Source organism: Carlito syrichta, unplaced genomic scaffold (assembly GCF_000164805.1).
Source record: "Carlito syrichta isolate Samal-C Ts95f unplaced genomic scaffold, Tarsius_syrichta-2.0.1 Scaffold91562, whole genome shotgun sequence".
Lineage (NCBI taxonomy): Eukaryota > Metazoa > Chordata > Mammalia > Primates > Tarsiidae > Carlito > Carlito syrichta.
In genome coordinates this window covers 791036-801040 of record NW_007035658.1, presented here as the reverse complement: position 1 = coordinate 801040, position 10005 = coordinate 791036, and the positions used below count along the sequence as shown (strand labels likewise).

At 41.8% G+C, this 10005-nt stretch overlaps 1 protein-coding gene across 1 annotated transcript; it reads left to right on the top strand.

Annotated features, from left to right (window-relative positions):
- The first annotated feature begins 643 nt into the window (after positions 1-643).
- LOC103261922 (platelet factor 4-like) lies at positions 644-1577 on the top strand. Its single transcript, XM_008059507.1, has 3 exons — positions 644-746; positions 1014-1143; positions 1264-1577. Exons 1-3 carry the CDS (start codon positions 644-646, stop codon positions 1349-1351), a joined length of 321 nt encoding a protein of 106 aa, XP_008057698.1. The 3' UTR covers positions 1352-1577.
- Positions 1578-10005: the final 8428 nt, after the last annotated feature.

Sequence of the window (10005 nt, the reverse complement as noted above, 5' to 3'; positions counted from 1 at the left end):
ACAAAGGGTGCCCGGCCCTTTACCAGGGGAAGTGAGGGCCAGTTGGAGACCCAAACCTCACTTGTGTGTTGCCTTTTATAGTTAATCCTTACTTTTACTCCACATCTCTATAAAACTGCTACACCAACAAAAGTACCCTTACACACACAGCTGACAAACTCAACTCAGTGGTTGTCCAGAAGAAAGACAGGAGTCCATGGGCAGCTCTTGGTAATACAGGTGGGGGTTGGGAGGGAAACAGAAGCCATCTGGGTCCTGGAGGCACATGCTGTATAATTTGCATGGGGACCACAAGCCCTCATATTATAAGAACAGAGAAATCTTTCCTCTTGTTCTAGTCAACCACTCCTCCTAACTTCACAAACGTGCCTGTGTGTAAGTTCAGGCTGGAGATGTGGATCCTTCCACCGGCTCCCAGCCAAAGCAGCTGACAATGACTTTTTTTTTTTTCTTTTCTAATCTCGTCTGGCCAGAGTCCAAGTCTTCACAGCAGCGCCTTTGCTTCTGCCCCTACCATCCACCCAGGCTTCCGGACAGGAAGGACACAGGGGGTAAAAAGTGCCCTGTGAGTCCCAGGAGCCACTGGCCCGCAGAGCCCCAGCCGGCTTGCACTGGAGCTCAATTCTCCCTGGAACCCGGCGCCATGAGCTTCCCAGCGGTCTCCCGGGCCTCCCGACCCTGGTCTGGCTCCAGGCTGCTGCTCCTGGGGCTGCTGCTGCTGTCAGCTGTGGTCGCCATCGCCGGCGGTGAGAACCGGAGGCAGGCGGGCAGCGAGGGCGGGCAGGAAGGCGGGAGGGAGTGCGGGGAGCCTGGGCTGGGAAGGCCCAGGAGGCTGAGGAGGCCAGCTGCACTTGATCACGTTTGCCTTACTCCTGGCCAACACCGCTCCCGGGGGGTGAGGCTGAGGAAATGAAGACCAAAGGTAGGGCAAGACCCCCAGGGCCCTCGGCCACTCATGGAGTCACTCTCCCTCCCCTACTCCCCTCTCCTCACCACCCCTCCTCTGCCCTCAGTTGAACAGGAGGAAGGAGATGGGGATCTGCGATGTGTGTGCCTGAAGACCACCTCCCGGGTCCATCCCAAGCGCATCACCAGCCTGGAAGTGATCAAGTCCGGTCCTCACTGCTCCACTGCCCAACTGATGTGAGTCCTCGCAGGCCAGTCAGTGCCCACCTTCTGCCCCCTCTGCCCATCCTTCCCCAGTCTAATCCCTTCCACACACCCAAGAACTGAAAGTCGTGCCTCCTCTCTTTTCCCTGCCAGAGCCACGCTGAGGAATGGGAAGAAAATGTGTCTGGACCCACAGGCCTCCCTATATAAGACAGTAATTAGGAAACTTCTGGAGAATTAGCTGCCAGCTGCCTAAACCTGCGTGTTTGCCATGTAACATGTTTTGGGTAGTTTCTATTTTCAAACTAACTGAGAAAGACTCTTCTGATGTGTATATTAACCTTCTAATCGTAAATAAATGAAACAAACCAAGTTGTGGTAGAGTCTAAGTAACCATAGAACAAAAAGAGGACTGAAACATCATCATTTCATATAAGAAAAAATATCCAGAATTTTAAGTCAAAAATCTTGAAGGAAGGTTTGGTTTAATAAAGACTGGCTTTGCATGGTGTTGTATGTTGGCTGATGTGTTTATATATTTACACAATCACAGTAATTCATAGATACCTATTTATTTATAATGTTATAATTAGCTTTGCCAAACAAATAATACTAGCACTTAGGCATTAGTAGACTGATTTTTAAAAATAGTTAAGTAAATAAATCAGACTCTGCTTTTATGCCCAATAATTATTTAACATCTGATATAGTAAGATTGTGGAAACCAGGAGAGGTGAAGGTGGTTTTTCATTCATATTTTAGGAAGACACTGCTATACATTGGAAAGAAAATGTTACAAATGGGTGTAATAGTTCACTATCAGTTCTATGGCAAATTACCACTAACTCAGAGACCTAACACAAATTCATTTTCTTGCAATTCTGGAGACCACAAGTCCAAAATGAGTCTTACAGGCTAAGCTCAAGGTGTCTTCAGATAAATCCAGTGTTCTTCCCAAAGGCTCTGTAGAAGACTCTATTCCTTTGCCTTTCTCAGCTTCCAGAGGCCACCTACCATCCTTGGCTCATGGCCCCTTCCTCCCTCTTCAAACTGCATCGCTGCATCAACCCTTTGATGTCTTATCCTTGCCTGCTTCTCATAAGGACCCTGTGAATATATTGAGCCCACTTGGATCGTGCAGAATACCTTCTCATCTAAGATCTTTAACACATCTGAAATGACTTTTTTTTTGCCATGTCAAGTAAAAATGTATAGGTTTTTAGAAATAGGGCATGAGGATGTCAACAGTGGAGGCATTATTCAACCTACCACAAGGGACCAGAAGGAAGATTCTAGTTGAGGCAAGAGAAGGATACAGACCCTTGCATATGAGCTAATGCAATTTCAACCTAATATGACTATGTTTGTGTAGAAGTAGGATTAAACACCTAAGAGAAAACCAAGAATGATACAATTCAAACTCTGTGGTGGTGGTGGGGTCCTTAGGATGACTAATTAAAATAGACAGAGTTTATGGAGACTTATGGAGTGCTAGGATATTATCTAATATTTCCACATCCATATTGTGAGTTAGGTGGTAATATTCCCTATACAGAGATGATGCGACAATCTTGGAAAGGACACAGCTTGTCAGAGGCTGAGCAGATTAGTGTGATTTCTCACTCTCTGATTTTGTTCTCACTTCATGCTGCCTGTCACACAGGCAAGGGGCATGCTAGCTGATTCTGCAGGCAGAAAGTGTCCCATAAACTAGCTTTTGAAGGGGGAGCACACATTTCCCAGGGGAACAGAGGGAAGATTGGAACTCTCACAAGGTAAATAATAAGTGGAAAGACACAAGATCATGAAGTCCTCAGCATGTTTGGATGGCAGCTCATCATTCTGCCAAGCTGGAGTAGCTAAGGAAAGAGAGAGTAAACAATGGTCTCCCAACCAACTTTTGCCCACTTGATGCTTTTCATCTTCAGTACAATTTATGCATTGTCACCCAAATTGTCCTTCAAAACCCAGGTACAAGTATGTCACTTCTCTGTATAAAATGACCAAAGTCCTTAGCATGGTGCCCAGGGTTTGCCACACTCGTTTGCCTTTTCTGCTTTAATTTCCTCCTCATCTGTGAGATAAGGATATTATGAGTGTCTACCTCATAGATTATTGTGAAGAATAAATGGATAATAGATGCAAAACACTTGGTCTGTTCTTTAACATTTTCAACTATTAATTATGTATTGCTGTCAACATTGTTTTCAATGCACCATACCAGTCACTTTGGAGTGCTGAGTAAGGCATTTAATAGAGAAATTTTTGGTGATAAGCAGCAGAAAAGGTTGCAAAAACAATAAACTTCCTCAAATCAAATGAACTTTGGGGGAGAAAATATTGGAAAATGAGATGTGCGTAGTATAATTTTTTTTCTCATATCCCTTTTGCTGACTGCTTCAAATAACATACTTTGCTGTATTTAGTAATTAGTGGATGTGGCCCAAAGAGTGAAAGAACCAAAACAAATCTTGAAAAGTCAACCAATTGTGGAATGCTGGTGTCTCATAAATTCTTGCTTCAGAATTACCTTGGTCTAACTATCCTGAGAATACTTTTGAGTTGCTGTCTTTATCAGCAAGTGCATTGAGAGAGGGCTTTCCTGCTGGGAAAAGTCCAAGTCATACAACAACCCCCTGTGGCTGTTTCAACATTCATGGAGTGATGATGATTAAATTTACCAACCACCTCTTCCCCTGCAACCACTCCCTGTCCCAACCCCCTTAGGAAGCAGCAGGCAGAAAATCTTTACAAACGAAATATTTACTGCCTAGTCGCATTTCCTCTCAATAGAACAAAAACACCAAAGGATATTTTGCTCTTAATAGTTCTGCATTTTTGTACTTTTTTTCCTTCTAAGACCCTTATGATAAAAACGACTTTCTCTGTAATGCATACAACATTGAAATTTAGTTGGTTTCAAAGATAGATCCACACTTTTCTCTTTATAAACAACAATGCATATTTAGTATAAATAACAGAAAATATGGAGAATATAAGGAAAATTCTTAACTAAAAAACTATAATTTTATAACTCAAAAACATTCTTTTCTTTTTTTCAAAATGACTACATTCAATGACTGTGACCAAGTTATGACCAATTAGGCTGTTTTATACTTATTTCTTCTTTCCGTGTGGCTCCTTTTTTTTTATTGCCCTATAGAATAATAAGGCCTTGGGGAGACACCTCTTATCCACAAGAGTGCCTGAACGAAGCATATTTGTATACCTAACCCTTGACTGTACCCTATAATATCATAATAAAAAATATTGATTCAAAAAAAAAAGAATAATAAGGCTTTAGGCCAGTGGGCTTTTGAGTAAAACAGGCTTATACTGTATCTGAGTTTTGACATTGTGTGACCCTGAGTCTCCTCAGTTTCCTCGACAGCAAATCAAAAACAATAATGTCCTCCCAAGGCTCTTGAAAGTAATAAATCATACTATTATATAATAAAACCTAGCGTGGGTTCTGACTCAGGATTGGAACATGGCAAGTAAATGTTATTTTTCTTGCCTATTATTGGAGCTCTACTCCCAGCACATAACATTCCCAACAGCGGTGGCCACAGTCCTTAAGCTACAATCCACCCTTTAAGAACACAGTCAACAAGCCAGAACTTCCGCTGCACAGAACCACAAGCCAAAGCTTGGGTGAGGACATCTAGTTAAGAAAAAAGTTAACAGGATACGCACAAATAGTATTTTTCCACTCACAGAAAGAATTACAAGTAAAATAACACCACAATGTTTATCAACCAGTGTATCTAGAAGATTAGAAAATATACCGACATCTAGTGATTGAAACATCTTAACTGTTTCTAAGAAATAAAACAAGGGGAAAAAACTACTGGATATAAATTTGCCAAGTATTCACTTATTTTTTGAGGCAGACACAACATGGGATGATATCATTGCCTAGCGTTTGTGGTGAGAGGCAATAAAACTAGAAAATGGAACAGTTGAGCAGAGTTGAAACAATCATCTTTACTTGTCAGCTGTGGTGGAGAATGTCTTCCTGTCCTAGTAATTTTAGGAATGACTAGGGACCATTAGGAAACAAGGAATAAAGCAATTTATACCTGCCTCTATCAGAGCACTTCTTAAACTGCACCGTGATTATTTACCGGCATGTATTTTTACTTTAAATCAGGGAACCCTATTTCATTTCTTCATTCAGATTCCCCCCAAAATGTCTGATAGAGTAGGTGCTGATCAGATGTTTGTGAAATATTATATGGGGAGGAATAATAATGCAGTTTATGCTGTGATGTAACGGTGCAGGTGGGTGCACTTGGCCAACAGAAATTTGACTGAACATTATAGACACTGTTTTCCCAACTCTTCACTTTGCTAGGCTCAGAGATCTCACTGTTATTCATAGACATTATAACACACTCATGCCACTTGCCCCATCAGTGATTTGTTTGATGTTTTAATTAGCGTCCCATCAGTTAACTATTAGAGAACCTGTTAAGAGTTCCCTCATCTGTCCATCCTCACCCTGCACTCATACACGGATGTTATAATATGTACTCATTAAACATTATTTGATTGTACATATTCACTTCAGTGTGTTACAAACACAAGTGTAAAATGCACACAACCAAGGCATTGTTTCTTCACTCTGACATAATTTCTAACATATCTAATTAAATCTCATATTTCTTTGGTGTCTTTAACTACTTCAAAAATGTCACTCAATGAGCTGGTTCAGTCACATACCAGTATACCCACCCCTTTGATATCAGTATTGCTTAGAAGTCTCTGCTTCAAAGTTTACATGAATATATGGAGAAAACACAGGAAAATCACATGAAAACAAAAATGTTTCTTCCCAAATAATTAGAAGATAATGAACATTCAAAAATACTATGGACAGAATACTTAGTAACACATTTTTATGATGATTCATAATTTTCCTGGTTGAAGTCTATATCTGCTGTGCATGCCATTTTCATTTATGATTCATGCATTCATTTTTCAACTTCCTAAATTGTAACTTCCATAAGAGCAAAGCCATAATGATGTTTTCATCTCCAAAACCAATTGCTCATGTAACTATTTCTAAGAGAATTTTTTTCATTTTGTTATCATTTTGCAATTTTGGCAATCTTGTTTTTTTTGCATTATATTATCAAGATGTCATTTGTTTAGTAAGAGTCACTTCCAGAAAGTTCAGGACACAATCTTAAAGAAAACAAGGATACAAAGAAATGTATAAAATGATTTTTAGAAACCAATAACCACCTATCCCCTAAATGATAAAAACTAATATACTGAAAAATTCTTATGTTACCTGAAGATTGTAAGTATGTATGGACTGATCATATCAGGTTATCATGCCAGAAACAGAAAATTAAATGTGTAGTATTGCAGAAGAAAGTAGATAGGCTAAGTGAAAAATTTTACATTAGAAGTTGAACTTTTTCCAATTTCGTCTCTTCTAAAATCTATCACTGTGCCTTATACACATAGATAAAGAAAATAGACTGTGTGGAAAATTCTTTCCCATTCACTTTCTGCCTGGACCACATACCTTTAATAAGCTGGATCCTCCCATCCACCATGAGGTAGACGATTCTCAAAGACCAAACACCAGCTCATCTGTGACAGTGACATGGGCCTTCCCTTGCTTTCTTCCTGACATTGTTCCCATTCTGTTCCAGACCCGGGCAGCTCAGACCCACTGGTTTTGAAAACGTTTGCAGGTCCCATCTGGGTTCTTTGGACTTGTTGGCAGACCTTGGTCTCAGAACTCTCTAAGGACTTTGGATTAAACTCACTTCTCTGGCTGTTTCAGGTAGGATACTCATCTCTAGCTCTTATTCTAGATTTCAAATGCTCGTTATGGCCCAATGGTCTCATGTGGGTTAACTGAGAAGTCTTATTCAGGTACTCAGTGGTCAAAACAAGCAAAATAAAGTAAAAAAATGAAGAATGCTTCAAAGGCAGTTTCTACCTTTCCTGATCTCAGGGCATTTTGGTTATGAAACAGTAACCTGAAACCATTTCACATGTATTATTTCAGTAATTATTTGTCAAGTGTTTAGTGTGAACCAGACTCAGATTGGAGACTGGTGGATGCAAAGAGAAATTAGATAAGATAGTTTTCCTTGCAGAGTACATAATCCATCATGGGAGTATGTAAACCAATTTTCCCACCCCCGCAATGTGATCTGTATCCATGGGTCACGATAACCCCTTGGAAGGAAGGATGTGCTTGTGAAGGCAGTGACAGTTGCAATGACTCACGAGTGACAAGGAGGCTGCACTGACTGGGCCACTCCCACTGTCTCACTCCAACTCTCTACACTCCCTGCCTCAATGTTAAATTCCAGGTTTAAAAAATTGAACTGCTTATTTTTGTTCTCAGGTTATATCACACTGTTTCCAGTTGTTTTATGCCTTTGCTTACTTGGCCTTCTTTTACTGGAATGGATCCCATCCCCACTCACCTTAGGTGGCACCCTCCACCAGAAAGTTTTCTCAGGCATCCTTCCCACCCTTCCAAGAAAGAGGGTCAGGTGTCCCCTCCCGCAACATCCCATGAAGCTCTGTACATTGCTGAGAGTCTTGGGCTTTCAGACAACTCTAGATCTTTCTGTCCTACTTAATTGACTGGGAGTTCAGTAGTGGCAGAGTCTGTCTCTTCCCTTTTGAAACCCAATTTGAAGGCCAATTACTTTTTGGCTTACAAGTGGTAGATAAATAGTGATGGATGGATGGATAGATGCATTAAAATCAACTAACTAGAGGAACTTTGAGGGAAAGTTGTCTCTAGCAGAAGTGGAGGATGGGTGGCATGAGGAAAGACTATTTCACTAGAAAGAGGCAGAAATCTAATTTAAATCATCTTTTGAAAAAAAAGGACCTGGGCGGCGAGACCTCATCTCTACAAAAAATAAAAAAATCAGCTGGGCGTGGTAGCGCATGCCTGTAATTCTGGCTACTTGGAAGACTGAGGCGGAAGGATCGCTGGAGCCCAGCAGGTCGAGGCTGCGGTGGCCAAGAGCAGCCGCTGCACTCCAGTCTGGGTGACAGAGTAAGACTTCAACTCAAAAAAAAAAAAGGAAAGAAAGAAAATATGCTGACCTCCATGACTGAAGAGTCCATGAATAAGACAGAGCCAGTGGGAGGACACATGTGTCCAACCGTATGCTTAGGAATATGTCCTCTTTCATGTCTTGCCTGTGCTGTCCTCTGGGCCAGTGTCCTTCTCAGGAAGGTTCCCACAAGCACTGCAAAACTCTAGGACTCATTTTCCCAGTTTTTAACCCCAGAGAAAATTTAGAACCTCTTTTTCAGTTGTTCCAGCAAAAATTCTAGGGACTGTTTCTGATTTGGCCAGGATTAGGTCACTTGCCTGCCTCTAAGATGGTCAATAGTTGGGGAGGAAGGTTGTGGGCTGGACAGGAAGGAACAGAGGAATGGATCGTCCTACCTGAACCCCATGGACTGACAGCAGGTAATCTTGGGTGTGTACCAGAAGAAAGAGAAGGAGGAACCAGACAAGCAGTCCCTGGGGAGACTGAATAGAGAGGCTGGCCTGACTCTGGCACACACTATGCCCCTGGACTGTGGGGCTGGAGGGATCCAGGAATATAATGTCGTGTTCTCGCATCTTCATTCTTCTCCCCTCATAGGAAGAGATGACTTGAGGGACATAGAGATGACTTGAGGGCAGTTGTGAGAGAACGAGCTCCTCAGGCAAGCTGGGCAGAGAAGAGTTACCCTGCCCTTTCCTGCCTGCCATCAGCAGGGCCACCTCTCAGGAGAGAGCAGTCCTCAGTCTAGGCTACTCCTATGTGAACATCCCGGGTCATGGATCTGCCATGCAGCTCATTTATATAGTGGAATGTTCCCAGGGCAGAGACTGAAGAACTGGGAAGAGCGAAAGAGGAAGGGAGGGTGTAGCAACTAGAGTTCCATCCTACTGGGGACCCTATGAGAAATAATGTAGAACATCTACCTGAAACAAGAAGAAGGGGGAAAAGTTTATCCATCAGCCCCCAGTCTTCATGGGAAAGGGCTGGTCTGTGGAGGCAGCAGAGAAACACTGGGCCAGAAAGCGAAAGATTCCTGATGCCATGAGGCAAGGAGCTGCCAGGTTACTCCTGCACTGAGCTGGTTGCTGCAGCAATGACTGGGTGAGACAGTGGGCCTGGGAGACATGAACATCCTGGATTTGACTGTCCATTCTGAATGGTTCCATAATGGTTAAAGAGGAATGGAATTTAACCATTAATGCTTCCATTTCTAAAGGTTCTAATAGTTAAGAATCATTGCCAGTCTAGGTCTAAAGACTGCATAAAAACCTGGCATTCGACTCTTGAAATGGAATTGGCTTGGAGAAACTCTTGTTCGAACAATTTGAGAATTATTTATTGTTCTAGGCTCCAACATTACTGTGCTTATACATTTTGTACTTTGGCTCATGGAGCTTTCACTGACTCAAGTGGAGTATTAGGGAAAAAACAATAACAACAGCAACAAAACTTTCTTTTTCACTTCATTTACAAGAACAAGTGATTTTGATTAAGCTGTTCCAAGTTAATCTTCAAGTGTTGGCTGCTTACTGACATACTTCCCTGGTTTTGTTCTTTTGGCAGTGGCCGTGACTACTTGGAGCTCTACACTCCCTGATTGGTCTCATGACGTCAGTTTGGGTTGAGGCTGAGACCGTTACAGCAAGCACATTCTGATTATCTTCAGTTACAAGAACTAGGCAAGAGAGTTAGACAGCATTAATCATGCTGAAGGCAAACTCTTTAATCCTGTGAAATATGATGAAATGTGCAAACTGGGAAACAGACATTGTGGGTTTTTCTATTTGAGCAAATATGTACTCAATAAAAATTGAGTTTACATTCTAGAAAGCTCGTCAGTAAAACA

What these genes read in the sequence shown, in the direction of transcription:
- LOC103261922 (XM_008059507.1), top strand. Translation starts at nt 644, where the DNA reads ATGAGCTTCCCAGCGGTCTCCCGGGCCTCCCGACCCTGGTCTGGCTCC. An exon ending in TGTGGTCGCCATCGCCGGCG is followed by an intron (nt 747 to 1,013) that starts GTGAGAACCGGA and finishes CTCTGCCCTCAG; the next exon opens with TTGAACAGGAGGAAGGAGAT. An exon ending in TGCTCCACTGCCCAACTGAT is followed by an intron (nt 1,144 to 1,263) that starts GTGAGTCCTCGC and finishes TTTCCCTGCCAG; the next exon opens with AGCCACGCTGAGGAATGGGA.